Consider the following 18107-nt stretch of genomic DNA (forward strand, 5'->3'; position numbering starts at 1 on the left):
TTTTCTCAAACTACGTATAATCTATGAAATCGCATTTCATAAAAAATCTGTCAACAATACAGAAAAACTGAAACATATCATTCAACGTGTAAATATACTCTCTACCACCGACTATTTGGACGCTTATTTGATAAATCGAACACTTCCCAATTAAAACAAAATCTTTGAAACAGTTTAAAAGCGATTAGAGCATTTTATATTCGGTAACTTGATCATCAGTATGACAAAACTAAATTTGTCGATAAATTTTTGCACTCCATGGTTTTCTATATAATGTGTGGTCATACGCTCTTTTTATATGATATGTTCGTTTCATTTAAAGCTACAGTAGCCTGTAAATGTGCTTATGTAAATGCAATTCAAGTTAACTAGTTAATATTCGTTAAAACGATTTTTTTCTATTAAATTTGACAGCTATGTTGATCAAAGTATCGTTCATAACACGAGATTTTATGTAACTAGTTGTCGTTGAGAGAGTTCAAAGGTTGCAACCTGCTATTAAATACTTAGTTAAAATTTATTGAGCGATCACATTTTGTGGTCAAATGAAACTTCTTTAAAAGCAGGGTGATGTGTTTACAAAGTAATGCATGAAGAATAAACAAACACATTAATGGCTCAACTTTTAATCATTGTAATTGTACTATGGTACATTCACTTATTTTAGAAATGCCAAAATACCAGACGATATTAGATAATACTGCTAGTAATTAAGCACACTGAGTGAGGGGGAAAGTTTTGTAATTAAAACGCCTTACACCTTATTTTGAATAGAGAAAAGTAAACTCAATTCACTGTGTGCTTTTTCCTAATTATAGACATGTACAAGGAGAAACATAATTTCACTATGAATAAATATATAATTTGACAGAAAATGATGACGGATGACAGAATAATTAGTAAGACTCATTACGTTTATTAGGAAAATGTCAATGGATGACAGAATAATTAGTAAAACTCATTACGTTTATTAGGAAAATGTCAATCAAAATTGATTTAATCTTTAATCTTACTACAATAAAAAAAATAACACACACATAATTATTATTTAAATGAAAAAAGTTGCTACTGTTCTTAGTTTGACTATCGTCCAATTTTTCAAAATGGTTTAGGGTTGGGTATAAAATTAAAACGTTCGAAAATATTTTATTGAAAATACGTATGCACAAAAAAATTACAAATTATGTTTTATTTAAGTTAGATTAATGTTCCAGTTAATATAATTAGATTAAGGATTCACCCACGTGAGTTTTTCTCCACTCTTGTTTTCTTTACTTGTGTCTTTCTTTTTGTCCTGTATCGACGAAGTTGAAGAACCAACAGTTCCTGTAAAGGGATTCAAAACCACAAAAAGAGGCTTCTGAGGGGACACTGGTGACTTTATTACGCTATTCGCTGTGTTTGACCGGATTTGGTTATCTATCTGAATACCATGGCTAGATTCCAATCTGTGGTGTTGTGGTAATCGGCGTCGATGGGGATTAAATCGCATTGGCTCCATTAATAAACGTGATCTTCTATGTTGCCTTTGAGTGAGGGATGATAAAGGTTCTGGTGTGCGGACGGCATTGACAACATGTGCTTTCGTAGCAGGTTTAATGTCATTGTCCTTCAGTATTTCCTTACTCGTTTTGCTGACTTTCTTTGATCTTTGGATCGTTTGTTTGGGGTTAGTATGTTTTCTGGAAGCGAGTTGCTGTCGCAAGTATGTATTCAATCTTTGAAGGAGAAGAATGTTTCGATTAGCTATAGAATCGTTTTTATTTGAAAGCCTTGTACGATGATTAGATTTCGAAACTTTTTCTGCAGATGTCTTTTTCTTTTCTTCGATTATATGTCTTTCCATGGGCAGAGATTGGGAAATTTTAATACGTTGTACTGGAGTATTACTTGCTCGTAAGAATACATTTGGATTTCGAACTTCCTTAGGTCTTGTAATTATTCTTCTCTGAAGTTTTACTTCATATTTAGGTTTAGAAATTTTCTCTGCAGATGTTTTTTTCTTTTCTGCGATTATATGGTTTCTTTCCATGGGCAGAGATTGGAAAATTTTACTTCGTTGTACTGGAGTATTTCTTACTCGTAAGAATACATTTGGATTTCGAACTTCCTTGGGTCTTGTAATTATTCTTCTATGAAGTTTTACTTCAGGTTCCGAAATCTTCTCTGCAGATGTCTTTTTCTTTTCAACCGGTTCCAAACTTTCCAGTCTCCGCAACTGTTCATGTCGACTGGAAACGTGCAAAGGCCTTGAAATTGCAGCTGCTGACATTCTCTCAGCCGATGTTTTTCTACCAAAATCACCTTTTAAAGGATTGAAAATGTCGGCTCTCCGATTTTGCGACATCAGCTTCAGTAGGTCTTCAATTCTTCTGGATCTAACTGTACCTGTTCCAGCTCGTTGTACCCATCTGTCTTCATTTCCGTTTATCACTGGACTGTTGAGAACTTCTTTACTTGTTTTACCACTTTGTTGTCGTCCCAGTATTTCGTGAATATTATTTCTTCTTGATCTGTTTTCTCGCATTTCATATAGTGGTCTTCCTCTGGAAACACGTGTTGAAGAAGACCAACTGTTCCTAAATGATCTTCCAGAAGTTCTCGGACTTAAGTCCAAATAATTTCTCTGATTTACTTCTCTCCATGGAGATGAAGATATACGTGTTCTAGATAATCTTAAATCAGAATCCAACAAAGATCCTCTTCTTAGAACTCTGTTAGATCTTGTAGAAAAGAATGATGGTTGGTCTAAAAATCTCCGGGAGTTACGGAATCCGAAATTCCCGTTAATAGGTACAAACCTTAAGACACACGAGAAGAAGAATATTAATTTTCCTTGGAACAACATCTGAAAATAAATGAAAATTAGTGTCAAAAGAAATAGCTCTCTATTGATCTGGTTTCCAGAAATATTATATCCTATATTAAAATTATTCCTTTTAAGTCATTTAAACTAATGAGTAGCCAGCTTAAGATAACATACCGTGTTTTCTGAGGTTTGCCTGTGTATTAGAAAAATGATTGTAAGCTGTTAAAGATATCAAATCATATTTATATGATCTGACCACAATCTTGTTTTCGGTACAATGGAACTCTTCTAATAACATACAACAGCAACTTTCATTTACTACATCGTTGAAGCAAACGTAATTCGTTATTGTCAAAATTATTTATTTAAATTATTAGTAACCATCTGTATTAGGTGTGCAATGATGGATTATTACGTGTAAATCATATTAATGTAGTTCGTCAAACAATGTGTCTGTTTGTAACATAGGTATACAAGAGTAGCAAAAAATTAAACCAAAATTCAAATTTCTTTAAAAACATGTATTTAAATTACGTGGTAAGCGTAAGATTTCAATCTATCAATTATAACTGAATCAAATTCTAGTAAAAATCAAAGAGATTTTGATGAAAAATCTCTCAAAATTATGAAGACCTGGCTCTGAAGACAAATTGATCCTATTTTTAAAAAATGCGGAAATCTGCTTTTTCATGAAAGACAGATGCATAACAATTATAGCAACACAAATTGTGAGAAATTTTGTTTTTTTTTTCATTTTAAATAATTTTTCATTTACAAATAGTTTTTCGGACAAAATGCGCAACTGAAGATTGTATTTGAAAATGCAATCTGTGTTAGCTTATTACAGAGAAAAAGTATTTACTCAAATTAAATATGTGTTTCAATTAATTACATTGAAATATTCATTGAAGAGGATTTACAAAAAAATCATTGTAGAGGCTGAATATAAAAAAAAAATCTTCCTCAACATTCGCTGGAGAAAAAATATTGCAATGCACATCGTATTTAATGACTAATTTTTTGTTTTAATTTGAAATCATTATTTTCATTCAAATTATAGTGTAGCGGAATAGTGCTAAATAGCTATCACACTTCTGACACCAAGAAAAATGTAGCGGAATAGAGCTCAATGGCTATCCCACTTCTTACACCAAGAAAAATGTTGCGGTATAGTGGTTCTAGAAGAAGGAGAAGGGGGATTAACTCCCTTCAGACACCTGTAAACAACTCTAATTCATAATTAAAGCTTCATAAATTTATTGAGTCTGCAAAATCAAAAAAAAAAAAAAAATATCCAGGCCTTTTAACCACCCTTTTACTAATAAATATCACAATATTAATTCAATCCCAATAAAGAGCCAGATCTCGAAATAATCGAGATATATGGCTAAAAACCTAATCTTTTAAACATAACAATATATTTATGAATCAGAGATAATTAACAAATGGAAATTTAGATAAGATTGGACCCTGAAGTAATCAAGATTATTATCTTAAACAAACTCTCAAAACTGTTAAAATTAAACTTTCCCTAATTAAATTAAGCCAATTAATAAATTACATTAAATTGATTTCAAAGATAACAAATATTTACCAATTTTGACTATATCCCCAAAGAAAATGATGTTAACCCAAAAATCAAAAATAGCAGACTCCTCCGATTTACGGAAGAATCTCCCCTTACATACTTTCGTGAAAAATCGTATAAGAAACCCATTGGATTCGTATAGATCCATACGGAATATTACGAAAAAAAAAACGAAAAATCTTAATACAGAAATTAAATAGTTCCGTTCAAATAATTAGATCAATAATAAATATTTCACCATATAATAACTTGACTTTCATTCATTCAACAATAAATAATTAATTAATTACCATATAACTGTTCATTTTTACTTCTGGCGAAATATCAAGGGCTTATAAATATACAGCGGGGATCCAGAGTAAAATAAACCGGAAGTATAGTACCATAATGCAATTCGCCGTCATGTAAATAGAAAAATAGACTGTCTGCAGCCTACAACACTTGTCTGCACAATACAGGTAAAATACTAGTGAAAAACGTATTAATTCCATCAAAACATATATAGTAGTTCATACTCTTTTTACAACATTTATGCAATTATTTCAACAAGGACATCATTAAATACGAAAGGATATGCATGTATTACATGTACCTGTTCTACTTTCACTTTGCATACGATGACATGAAAAGAAAATGTGTAAAACATCCAATATATATATATCAAACATCAAATTGTGAACCAGGTAAAGTGTTAAATTAATATGCCAAGATCGGTTATTTAAAGTACAATACATACAGATATACAAATTACTCAAATTGTGAATCAGTAAAATTGGTAAAGTGTTAATATTACTTTAATATTACTATGCCAAAAAGATTTGATAAAATAATTTTAAGACAAATAAAATATGGAAGCTTTATTTATGGAATATGTTGTATACTTTCCAAAATATAAAAGGAAATGACCAAACTATTACAATAGTTTCCCCTTCGTTTCATTAAAAATTATTTGAATACAAAGATATACTAATGTAAATATTCTATAAACACAATGAAGAGGGATAGCAAAATATTATCTATACTTGTATTCAAAAACACACAAATTTCATTTTTCAGCCTCTTATCGATTCAATAAAATTGTATTGATTCAGAATTAAATTTGTTCATATCTGTTTTTTGTCTAGGAATTATATTACTTTAATATGCCAAATATATGTACAAATATATAAGGTAACATATTTCATTAATATTGTTGCTCAGTAGATGTTTATAATCACAGATCAGTTCACCAAAAACAAACAGATTGAACGTTGTTTCGTTTCTGAATTTGCCAACAATCTTATAACTAATGTTCAAAATAATTTCTTCTCTCATTGTAAACATAGGGCTAGATGAACATGTTTCTTGTATAAAAAAATCACTTGCACTTTTGAAACAACATTTCACCCCAAATATACCTCAAACAAGTTAAAAATAAAACCACTTGAATTGTTTTTCTGTTTCCTTTGATTTCGTAAATTTCAAAGAACCATCAGGTAAAATTTGAATTAGGTCATTTGTGTAACCTAACAGACAAGTTTGTAGGATTCTTTTTGCTATGAGTATTAGTCATGGTCGATTTACAAAGTCTCAGAGAGCATTCTTGGTGTAAATCAATTTACCTGATAATAATTTAGAAATAAAACTCCCACAATTACAAGAAACCTTCTTCAAACCACAGAAAATGTAAATAAAACTTACAATGTTAGCAGTGTATTTTCTAAGTGTCCTCAAAGCAGAATTAGAGGAGAAAGATGTGTGCATCAGTAATTTATAATTACTGTAGTGATTTACACTACAAAAGTGCAAGAATTTATCGAGTTGATATAAGTTATGTACTACAAAAGCCCTGAAAGGACAACCTGATTTCTAAAAAAATAATAATCAATAAACCGAGGTATCAAATTGCTCAATCCATTTCTACAGATCTCGAATCAAATTATTTTTACTTGATAGATATTCTAGAAAGACAAAGTTTGCTTGTTTAAGAATTTTTTTACTTAATAGATATTGTAGAAAGACGAAGTTCGCTTGTACATGCAGGTATCAAGACGATAATCGGTATTTCATAGACCCAATTGATACATGTACCAATAACTTTGGATTAGTCAATTTTTTTTACATGGGACAATGCAAAAAGATTGCACCCCGCGATGATAACACAATACATATGTAATTCTTGTAACAAGAATTTCCATTGGATACCAACAACCTTTACCTTGGCCTTAACTTTTAAACGGTAAGGGCTTTGACTTTCATACTTCACATATGTAATCCTCGAGACAAGACCTTTCTTTAGAAATCAAACAATTTGACCCTTTGACCTTGACTCCGGACTTTGAACTTACTTTTAAAAAACTTTAAACTTGGCCATAACTTTTGAACAGGTGCAGCTAAGGCTCTCGTGATTCGCATTTGTATTTCTTTTTTGGAGGTCTGTGTATGCTCTGCTCCAATATTGTCTTGTTATTGTACATGCATATTTGAACAGCAAAAATTAATTTTATCTAGTTAAAGTCATCATTTCGTAAGATGAATGGTCGATACAGACCTTGTCAGCAAAGACAATCTGTAAAATGTCGTTTGACTTATTGTTAAGCCATTATATACACACTTGATTTTCGACATTCTTTTTTGCCTTATTTTCCAGATGAAGACAAGAAGCACGCAGTGTGTGTAAACGATCGACAGGGGATGCTCACTCACTCCTCCATATGCCATATATTAAACACTTCTGTATACTGACTGATTAGTATTTATATAAATACACTGATTAAGATATTTTGACTTTAATGATGCTCAAATATTGATGTTGCTTTCTGTATGTTGAAACATAGATAAAAAAGATAACTAATTGGGTAATGAATTTTTCATGCAAGCAGCAAGTTCATTTCTCCTTAACTATTTTTTTTATTTAAATCCCTAAGTTTCTTGTTCCCAAGGCCTTATCTTATCATCTGTATGCATGAGGATCATGTGATTTGTGTACAACATGTGCAACATTATCTGTAATAAAGTAATGATGGTTTGATTTACTTCGATAATCTGAAAATATATTGATCATTTTATATGAAGCGAAGACATAACTATCTGTATAAACAATGTGTAATTCCATTGGTAATTTGCTTTGTAGTTTGTGTTTTAATTTGCAGAAAAGTAAAATCTAGTGATCACAAACATAATCTTAAAAGAATTATAATATCATTTATGAATTGAAAGGTAATGATTAATTGATAACAAAAGAAAATAATGTATATTTCAGTGAAAACATAAAAAGAGCCTGTAAAAAGAAATCCGAATTTCAAATGGCTATTTTTGCAATGATTTTGTCTGCAAAATGTAAGATAATGGTATTAAAATGTGCCTTAAATTCAACTTTAAACATACGTTTATATAAGTTTTCATTTATAGATCACAAAAAATACCTGCAATTCAACGGTTTAGGGAAATTTCTTATTTTTCGCAGGGGAAAAAAAGTCATTTCAGATTCCATCAATAACGAAAACATATAAGCAATCTTTATGTCTTCTAATGCTTATAGGCAAGATCACCGCAGCTTGTTTTTGCTAATTTTGTAAAAGTCAAATAAAACACTTTGATGATGATGAAAAATGTCATTTTTAAGCAAAAATTAAACGGAATTTTACTTGCAGTCAATGTGAACAATTTAAAAAAAGAAGGTATCCAATCTTTGCTTATCAGTATTACTATATATATATCTTCAAAATAGACAGTTAAATTGTCATGAAAGCGGTGGAAATAGCGCGCAATTAATCATGACTAACAGACATCATTGTTCAATGACCTTACACATTCCATTGCAATTAAGCAAGGCGTCGGAAGCAAATTTTTGCAATTTACCAATCAAGGTTTAAATGTTTGAAAACCTCCAAACAAATTATCTATTTAGTTCATGAAAATACATAAATTACAATTATTTTTTCAAATATAATTGTTGCAAAATTTTAATTCCTATGGAGAAAAAAGAAATGATATTATGGAAACCTAAAGTGTCATTTAATCAAGGGAAAAGGTTGCTGTTAATAAAAATTAGAATTCAATATTTTTCTTTTTATTTATCTTCCTTTTGTCGGCACGAAAATCTGGATTATGGGTTTATTTTTTCCATATTAAAACACATCGTGATATGTTTATGATAAATTTATATCTTCGGAATCTCTGAAAACGGTAATACGTTACGCAGTGTTCATGTCCATAAAGAGATAAGTGTTACATGTTTAAGCAAAAATTAAACTTAGGAATTTTACTTGCAGTCAACTAGAACATGAATTCTTTTTAAAAAATACTGAAGGTATCCTTTGATCTCTGTGATGTAAATCAATGACCTGTATTACTATATATATATATGAATACGAAATTAAAGTTCAGTCAGTTAAATTGTCATTGAAATCTTCATGGAAATACTGCAATTAATCATACCTAACAGACATCATTGTTCAATGAAAGGCTTGTTATTTGATTTGTATAGTTTTTATTATAATAGCACCTGAGACGGAATCGGAAGCAAATTATTTGCATATTACCAATCAAGGTTTTTATTTGTAAATTTTTTTTGCTTTTACTAATTCTTAGTGTATGTCAAACATATATGCAAAATTTCACTTAAAGATGTTCATTAGAAAGCAAAATATACACAATGTATCAATAATTTTTGAACAGCCCTCGTATATGTGTATTTTTTCTTTCCATAATTAAAGAAAAATTAAAATAATCTGTTCTAAAAATAATAAACATTATTTAAACATTATCTTGATCTTGATTTTCATATAAACACATTACATGTACATGTATGAGTTTTATTACAGACTTTGAAAAGAATAATCCAAAAATACTTACATTACTTAGTTTGCAAATGAAGACAGATACTGTAAAGTCACATATTTTCTTGGGATCAAATTTTCGAGGTCTAATGAAAAAATATTGCTATGTGGGTATTTACATGTATTTCGTAGTTGAATGTAAATAGAAAGTAGTAATGCATATAAAATTTTACTTTTCGTGGTGGTCATAAGTTCGTGGGTCTCTCCACAAACCAAAAACAACGAAAATTAAACCCTCATGAAATCTGTGATTTCTCATCAGTATTTGATATATTTCAAATCTGATATTATGTTCATGTTAATAAAACCATATATGTTTGAAATGAAAATGGCCTATTTTAAACAATTACGAATATGTTTTTTGTTTGAAAGAAAACTAATGACCTCTTTTTTGAAAGTTTATCTTTAATCAACTCGAATTATTTTACATAAACCGATGAGATTTTTTAGCGTTCACTAAAACAGCGCCCCGAAACTAACTATTTCTGAATATTTTGATACTGATACTTCCTTCAATGATAAAATGTTTACAGCTAACTGTTTAAGTCGGTTAATGAAATTCCATGTGGCTATTACTAGTAATATGCCTCTTTTAAAATATATATCCAAACAGTTCTCTTTAACTTATTTCAAAAATCATTTGTTTTGAATGTTTCTTATTATAATTAGCATTGCCATCTGGTTGAACTGGTTAATTTATTGCTTTAATTTAAATAGGATGTACGAGATAAACAAATCTTTTGATATATGAAATCAATGCATTTATTTTGATTAAAAGCGTACACACATACATTCTCATACGGCATTGAAACCACTTATGCTTTTTTCATATACTAGAAAATCATATTATATATATTTTTGTGTATATCTTTATTTATTCTAAACACAGCTCAAATAGTCTAACAGTAATTGGGGGAGGGGGAGCTCTTCCAAATTAAATTAAACATTTTTGATTAACATACATACACTGTAATGGATCAGGTGCAGAGTAAACACAGGCCTCTAAAACATCAGTGGTTGGATAAGGTGCCATGAAATAATAAACATCCTCTGTCGGTGCCACCGATCACACCCACCGTATTCTCACCGTATGATCTTCTCACGATTAATCATGGCACCTGATCCCATCTCTAATGTTTCGGAGGTCCGTGTTTGCCCTGCTTCTATTTTGTATTGTTTTATGGCCTTTGATATTGAAAACTGTTCGTTATCTTCATATATCCTTCTTATGGGCATACGCACTCTACCTTACATACTAATAATTTTTCAAGATATTTAAGGAATAACTTTTCGGTATAAAGCAGTTTACGCTTTATAAACCGCGAAGCGGTTTATAAAAAAGCGTAAACTGTTCCAACCCAGTTTATACCGTATAAAATGGGTAACTATTAAATTCATTGCTTATAATGTAATTTTCATTCATTTGATGTAAGGAAAAAAGATGATTTTTCTAACAAAATGACTTCAATTTGTACAAAATTTGAATGTAACGTCAGGCGGATTGATACGTTTTTGACGCAAGTAATTGTGACTTAGGCAACCCATTTTATACGATATGAAGTAAATTTTTTATCCAATCAAATACAGCGTTACAATCAGAATTAAATTATTCCTAAATAAAGATTATAGTGTCATCAGATGTTCATAGACAAAAAATCAGCATGCATTACCAAGGTTATTAGAAAGATATCAATTGATGAAAATTCTTAGATGATTGAAAAAAAATATACAAAAATACTAAACACATATTCTAGCTGTTTCTTTTATCAAAAATTGTTTTAGAAGTTTACAACACCATATACAGATTTTACAATATAGCACACGGTTACTTCAAGAATTTAAGAATTGGAACTCTTCAACTCCATGAAAAAAGACTACGTTGCATATGTCCTTAAAATAAAAAAATTCTTAAACAATTCAGTGTATCAAAATGACCTAACAACTAGTATGAAACAAATCAGTCGGCATTTTATTTGACTCAATGATATATTGTATTTTCTGACAAGGTCAATGTATCGTCCACAGTACTCTCAAAATGGTGTATCGAGATCGTTGACACTCTTAGTTCATACACTTTGTCTATAACTTACATTGTTTTTTGAAATTGTTTGTATGGAAAGCGTGCTCTTGCGTTTCGAATCAATTGAGTATTTTTTATTGAAAAAGCAGCTTACGAAAACTTTACTTATTTGTATTGCAAAACATAGATTATCTGGCAATGTTTGTAATAAAGTTTGAACCGTTAACTAATTTTGATGTTATCAATTTTGTAAAACTTTTGTGATTTCATGTTTTCTGAACATTCCTTGGAATATTTTGATATCCACATCTGATCTATACTATTTAAACGTAATTTTGTATAGTACTCGCTAAGTAAATGTTTTTAATAAAGAAAGAAGCTTACTGGAACTTACGTTGCTTGGAACTTACTGAAACCAATTATATTTCTTTTTTTAAAGGATTGTCATGACGTTTAGGATCCAGTATAGGTAAGGTAAATTCAAATTCATTTTTGTTTTGGGGAATCAATTGAGATACATAAACTAAGGTATATTTTTACATAAGAAATGGAAGATAATGCTTGAAAAGTTGACGTCTTTTCATTTGAAATTAAGAACTAGACAGATATTGTCAAATTCCAGTTCCTTTGAAATACAGTAAAATCTTGTGCCTTACTAAATAAAGCAAAATAGTTTTTAATATGACAAAACACAAGGCAAGAAAATTTACCAAATCCATTTTTTTTAATTGAAAAAGCAGCTGACGAAAACTTTACTTTATTGTCTTTAGACAGTTATTTAGTGTGGGCAATGGTTAAATAAAGTGTTGAAAATTAATTTTGATGTGATCAATTTTGTAAAACTTTTGTGATTTCAGATTTTCTTAACATTCCTTGGAATATTTTGATATCCACATCTGATTTACACTATACTTTTTAAACGTAATGTTGTACAGTACTCGTTAGGTAAATGCTTTTAATAAAGAAAGAAGCTTACTGGAACTTACGTTGCTTGGAACTGAAACCAATTATATTTCTTTTTTTAAAGGATTGTCACCTCGTTTAGGATCCATTATAGGTATGGTAAATTCAAATTCATTTTTTTTTAAGAATATCTTCTGCTGTTAGAAAGTGTATAAGTTGGATTACGAGCTGCAGAACAAAATACCAGTTCCTCTGAAATACAGTTAAATCAATGAGCCTTACTAAATAAAACAATACTGTTACCCACTCAGCTGGGACCAGCATATACATGAAGGATATGGAGATAACGAACAGTACTCAATATAAAAGTCCATAAAACAATACAAAATAGGAGCAGAGCAAACACGGACCTCCAAAACATCAGAGGTGGGATCAGGTACTGATCATGTACACGTAGAACTGTCGACGAATTTTTTCCGTTATTTCACGACCATGACAAGATGCACACGGCGGGTGTGGCCGGTCGGAAGTGGATCCTCACTTCTCCATGGCACCTGATCCCAACTCTGATGTTAAAGAGGTCCATGTTTGCCTTACTCATGATCTGTTTTTTGTAGACTCTATATATTTCATGTATTATTCTTCACTTCTGTATTACCAAACAATTATTAAAAAAATAACAAATAATAGATTTTCAAATTGCTCTTCAATAACTTAAATTAATGCTAGATTTTATAATTCCATCTAATTCTTATAACAGATTTCTGACATATAAAGTCTCGAGGTCTTTTTTAAATGTTTGTTACATCGCCTGGCGTTATCTTCCACATAACTGATGAAATTAATGACAGTGGAAAGTGAAGGGTTCCCTTAAGCTTGGTCCTCATCAAGGTACATCAAGGTCCTCATTGAATACTGTTCTTACTTTTGTACGTAATTTAATTAGCTTAAAAATGTAAAACTTTAATGAAAGAAGTAAAAAATCAAAATACTGTAAAGCGCGTGGTATTAATTTAAAACTATATAAATGGAAATTTGAAGAAAAAAATCAATATATATTAAAACGAATACAGATTAAACAGAAATTGAGTAATTATGATGGAAAAAATATTCAATAAAAGGAATACACTTACAGTAATTATAATAAATATTCAACATTTATATAATTATAATATAATTTAATTTAATATAATATGGAACTTTGGTCTGATTATCAAATACAATTACTTTATGCATCCAATATTTCCATGTTAATGTTTCAATATTTTGCATGAATCACAATGTAATCCTTCATATAATGTATATCCTTCTATTAAATGGAACCCTTTATATCATCAGATAGCTCATTTGTCAAAATTTTCGTCTACACAGAAAAAAATTGACAATTTAAAACACCTCTTCCTTTAATTTTACTTTGAAATTGCTGTGATTGCAAAGGTACCTTTGTTTTTGTTATGTATATGCAGATGTTTTTGACAAGAAAATAAGAGTTGCCTTTTAAAATACAACAGTTGATACAAGAGTTTTTCGGGATTGGGCGTTTATGAAAGTATCATTTTCTCATGAATTGAATAGTTTACTTTTATAATGTCAAAATGATATCTGAACACTGTCAGTTATTTTTCCCTACATGTTAGATGTTGTCCAAATACATAAAAGTTTTCTTCAGTATAACGTTTTTAAACCTAATGCATAATATATACTAGAAGTATATTGGTGTATTTTTACACACTGATAAGCACTTGTTTATTCTTTAATTCGTAATGAGTAATGAATAAGGCAATGGGCCTATACCATTCAAACGTTGGTGTGACCTGGACTAATGGAACAGTCCAGGAGCCTGTTCACCCCCGTTTGAATGGTATAGCCCTTTGCTATATAGAAAGCTGCAGAGGCAGTTTCGGGCGTTCTGAAACCCGTAGAAGAAGCAAGAAGCTGAATAGAAGATTAAAGGTAATAATAAAATTAGAAGTAATTAAAGGGTAAAAGAAAGATAAGGAAGGCTAGGGTAAAGAGCCCCGGTGTGTATTTGGCCAAGGAATTAAACTGAAGTACTTTTCACATTTTTATCTTCTTCTCAAGAACGGTTACAAAGAACCTCTAATTGTATCCGGCTGTTAGGATTAAAAAAAAAACAAGGACAAGTATCCCTTAAAAATAACAAATAATCATTGTTGTATATAAAATTGATTCCCCGTATTGAATATAAGCTCAGATAGAGCTGAAGGAAAATTTCATTTATATTATTTAGAATTAAGACCCTGTATCCCTTGAAAACGGACCCTTAGGTTATACATTACAAATTAATACACTGTATATCATTTCTCGACTAATATAAAAATTAAGAAGCTTATAGAGACAAAAGGGTTACAAAATCAATAACATATGGTGCATATTAGAAAAACAAGAAGGGCCTTGAATGCTCTTCTGATAAATTTTACAAAAATCTTAACCCTAAATATCCTAAGACCAAAGTTGCATCACCTGACAAAGTTTGATGATTCTTAGCCAATTAGGACTACTTCTTGGTCTACATTCTTGGAAAACTGACAAATACCTAAGATACTTAAATATAGACATAAAATGTCGAAAGTAAGTCACTGTGACCTACTTTTTGTAGATTCAAATTTGCATCAACTGACAAAGTTTGATGATTCTAAGCCAATAAGTACCGGCAATACTTAAATATAGCCATAAAATGTCGAAAGTAGGTCACCCTGACCTACATTTTTCAACATTTTTCAGAGGAATATATATAATTCTAAGCCAATAAATACCTGAGATATTCAAAAAAATCGTGACCTACTTTCTCCAGAACCACTGGGCATCAACTGACAAAGTATGATGATTCTAAACTCGGAGATACTTAAATATAGCCATAAAATGTCGAAAGTAGGTCACAGTGACCTAATTTTTGGTCGTCACTCTCCGAAAACCCAAGATGCATCAACTCACAAAGTTTGATGATTCTAAGCCAATAAATACCTAAGATACATAAATATAGCCATAAAATGTTAAAAGTAGGTCACCGTGACCTACCTTTTGGTCGACATTCTTCGAAAACCCAAGATGCATCAACTGACAAAGTTTGATGGAATATATAGGATACTTAAATATAGCCATAAAATCTTAGGTCACAAAATTTTTTCTTCCGAAAACCCAAGATGCATCAACTCACAAAGTTTGATGATTCTAAGCCAATAAATACCTAAGATACTTAAATATAGCCATAAAATGGAAAGTAGGTCACCGTGACCTACATTTTGGTCGACATTGTCCCAAGATGCATCTCCTGACCAAGTTTGATGATTTTAGGTCTGAAGGTAATCAAAATATGCCTTTTAAACAATTCAAAAGCAAATGCCAGCAAAATTCAAAACGTAGGTCATAGTGACCTATTTTTTCGTAAATATGTTTTAAGGTCCCAAGAAGCAGCAACTTACAAGATTTGATGATTCTAACCCTTTCAGTGCCTGAAATATGGATAAATGTTTTAAAAAGGATAACCATTTCAAAAAGTAGGTCACAGTGATCTTCTTTTCAAGTACTGCATCAACTGACTAAGTTTGATGATCATAGGTGTCCAAACTATGCCTTCAAATCAATTTGAAAACAAATGCCTAAAAAATTCAAAGTAGGTCACCATGACCTATTTTTGAGTTAATATGATGTGAAGGTCTTAGATGTATCAACTTACAAGATTTGATGATCCTAATATTTGTAGTAAGCAAAATATAAACGTTTTTATTAATTGTAAATTTAGGTCAACTTTAAAGTGACCTTGGGCCCTTTGCCCCAGGGTCATGCCTTGAACAATTTTTAATCTTCAACATATCCTGATCCTTGTATGTAAGTTTGGTGAAAATATGCCTGGTGGTTCTGGAGAAGAAGATTTTTTAGCAACTAGTACTTTTGGTTTTGTTTTAATTAATATATCCCCTTGTTTTAGGGTCCCAACCCTTATTTTATATAAAAATTGGGCCAAGGATACCCTGTGACAAATTTGGTACTGATTGGCCAAAAGTTATGGCCCATATACTAAAAAATCACACCGCACACCGCACAAATGGCCATAGCATTAGCTCTTTGAGCCTTTGGCTCAGAAGAGCTAAAAATAGAAGTAAGGTCACTCAACCCCAGATTTAAAAAGAAGGAAAACTGGAGGGGGGGGGTTAATACCTGTGTATTTTTTTTTATAAAAGCTTCTTCAAAACGTGATGGAACAAAAACTAGAGAGATGTTTATGCAATTGATGAACACCATTCTTTCGAACTACTTATCATTATCATTCTAATACAGTAAAATCACATATTTTCGTGGGGTCAAAGTTTCGTAGTTTGAGGAAAAAATGTTGGTTCGTGGGGATTTGATTTCGTGGATTAAGAACTTTTTAGAAGTTGTGTACATGAAATTTTACATTTCGTGGAAGGCATGAATTCGTGGGTCTCTTCATACCTCGAAAACAACGAAAATTAGTAATTTCACAGTATAAGTATCAGTAATTTTATGTTTTCTTCGATCGTCTACTTCCTATTCTATTAATAGTTTAGTTCAATTCAATGCCTTCTATAACCTTGTTAGACAGCGGAGCATCAACTGGCAAGACTGGAAATATACAGCTTTTTTTCATTTCCAGATGGTTCTGTTTTATGATAGACAATAATATCGGTGAGTACAATTCGACACGGACGTCTGAGAAAACTTTAAATTAAAATTCAAGTTTGAAGTTGATTTTCAATCCATCTAAGTTTATTACATACGCAAAGTGTTATTCTAAAATTAAATGAAATTTAATTAATTTATATTTACATTTGCTATGTTTTTTTCTACTTTTTTCTACTTTGCCAGGCGTGAAATTGATTTGAATACCATTTTCGAGTATACCAACGCGTAGAAATATACAGGGAGAAAATTGAGCTTATGTGACCATGGTGACCTTACAATGAGGCTACAGAGACGTGAGTGAAAATATAACGATACAAGGAAGCAAGAAATTCAAATATTGCGTATATTTTTGGAGCTTTTAGACATGTAAAATGTAAATGTAAGGAATGCGTTTAGGTTTACGTATTGTGAATTATCAATTGATGTGTAAATCACACAGACTAGCACATTGGCATACATATTTTGTATGAAATATACCCACTTGACAAGCCTGTGTGATTTACACAACAATAACTCACAAAAATCTTTAAAAATTTCCTTTTAAAAATAGTTACTTTTACGATGACAAGAGAATTTGGTAATTCCTTCTTCACTGAAAAATGGTTGACAGGTAATTAAAGAAGGGTGTCCAAAATCAAGAATATTCCTGATTGTTTTTAACAAATAAATTTTTGACAAACTAGATTCCTTCAGCTTTTCTATCATAAACCCTAATTATGAATTGATGCTGTAATATTCCACTTTCTTCTGCATTTCGTCATGATCGTGTTTATCTTTCCAAACTCTACTAAAGAGTCTGCTCTCAGTGCGATCGATTCTCAAGTGAAGCGGGCTATTTACTATTAAGTTCATGTTACAGGGATTTCAACTGCATTGTTTACAGTCAGCATTTCGTAGGTTCTATGGTTATTAAAATGACCTTTTCAGCAAATACAATCTTAGATATCATTGGGTCTTTTTTCGTTGACCAATTTCTACATACGCCTCTATACTCAATTGGCTGGATAATTCCGTCAATACGCACTGTAGGATTCACGGCGGGTGTGACCTGTCATCAGTATAAGTTTACTCCTCCTAGGCACCTAATCCCACCTTTGGTACTTCTTGGGGTCCGTGTTTTATTCTCTATAAACGTAACAAATACGTATTTGTGTTTATGGATTTTTTTTAAGATCCGATCATAATTTTTGTTAGTTATAGATACGAGCCCACCATTTTCAAAATCATTACCTAGAAAACTCTTATTTCTATATACAAATGTCTAACTATTACAAAATTGACAGTATTTGTCTCCCGAATCAA

General features: G+C 30.8%; 1 protein-coding gene across 1 annotated transcript; it reads right to left on the minus strand.

The window, feature by feature from the left end:
- Positions 1-948: 948 nt before the first annotated feature.
- Positions 949-3097, minus strand: LOC134266301 (uncharacterized). Its single transcript, XM_062748514.1, has 2 exons — positions 2984-3097; positions 949-2848 (listed from the first exon to the last, which is right to left on the minus strand). The coding sequence occupies exon 2, from the start codon at positions 2846-2848 to the stop codon at positions 1229-1231; it is 1620 nt and encodes a 539-aa protein (XP_062604498.1). The 5' UTR covers positions 2984-3097; the 3' UTR covers positions 949-1228.
- Positions 3098-18107: the final 15010 nt, after the last annotated feature.

The sequence above is a fragment of the Saccostrea cucullata genome, unplaced genomic scaffold (assembly GCF_032062105.1).
Source record: "Saccostrea cucullata isolate Sc308-1 unplaced genomic scaffold, CSIRO_AGI_Scuc_v1 ctg979, whole genome shotgun sequence".
NCBI lineage: Eukaryota > Metazoa > Mollusca > Bivalvia > Ostreida > Ostreidae > Saccostrea > Saccostrea cuccullata.

What these genes read in the sequence shown, in the direction of transcription:
- LOC134266301 (XM_062748514.1), bottom strand. Translation starts at nt 2,848, where the DNA reads ATGTTGTTCCAAGGAAAATTAATATTCTTCTTCTCGTGTGTCTTAAGG.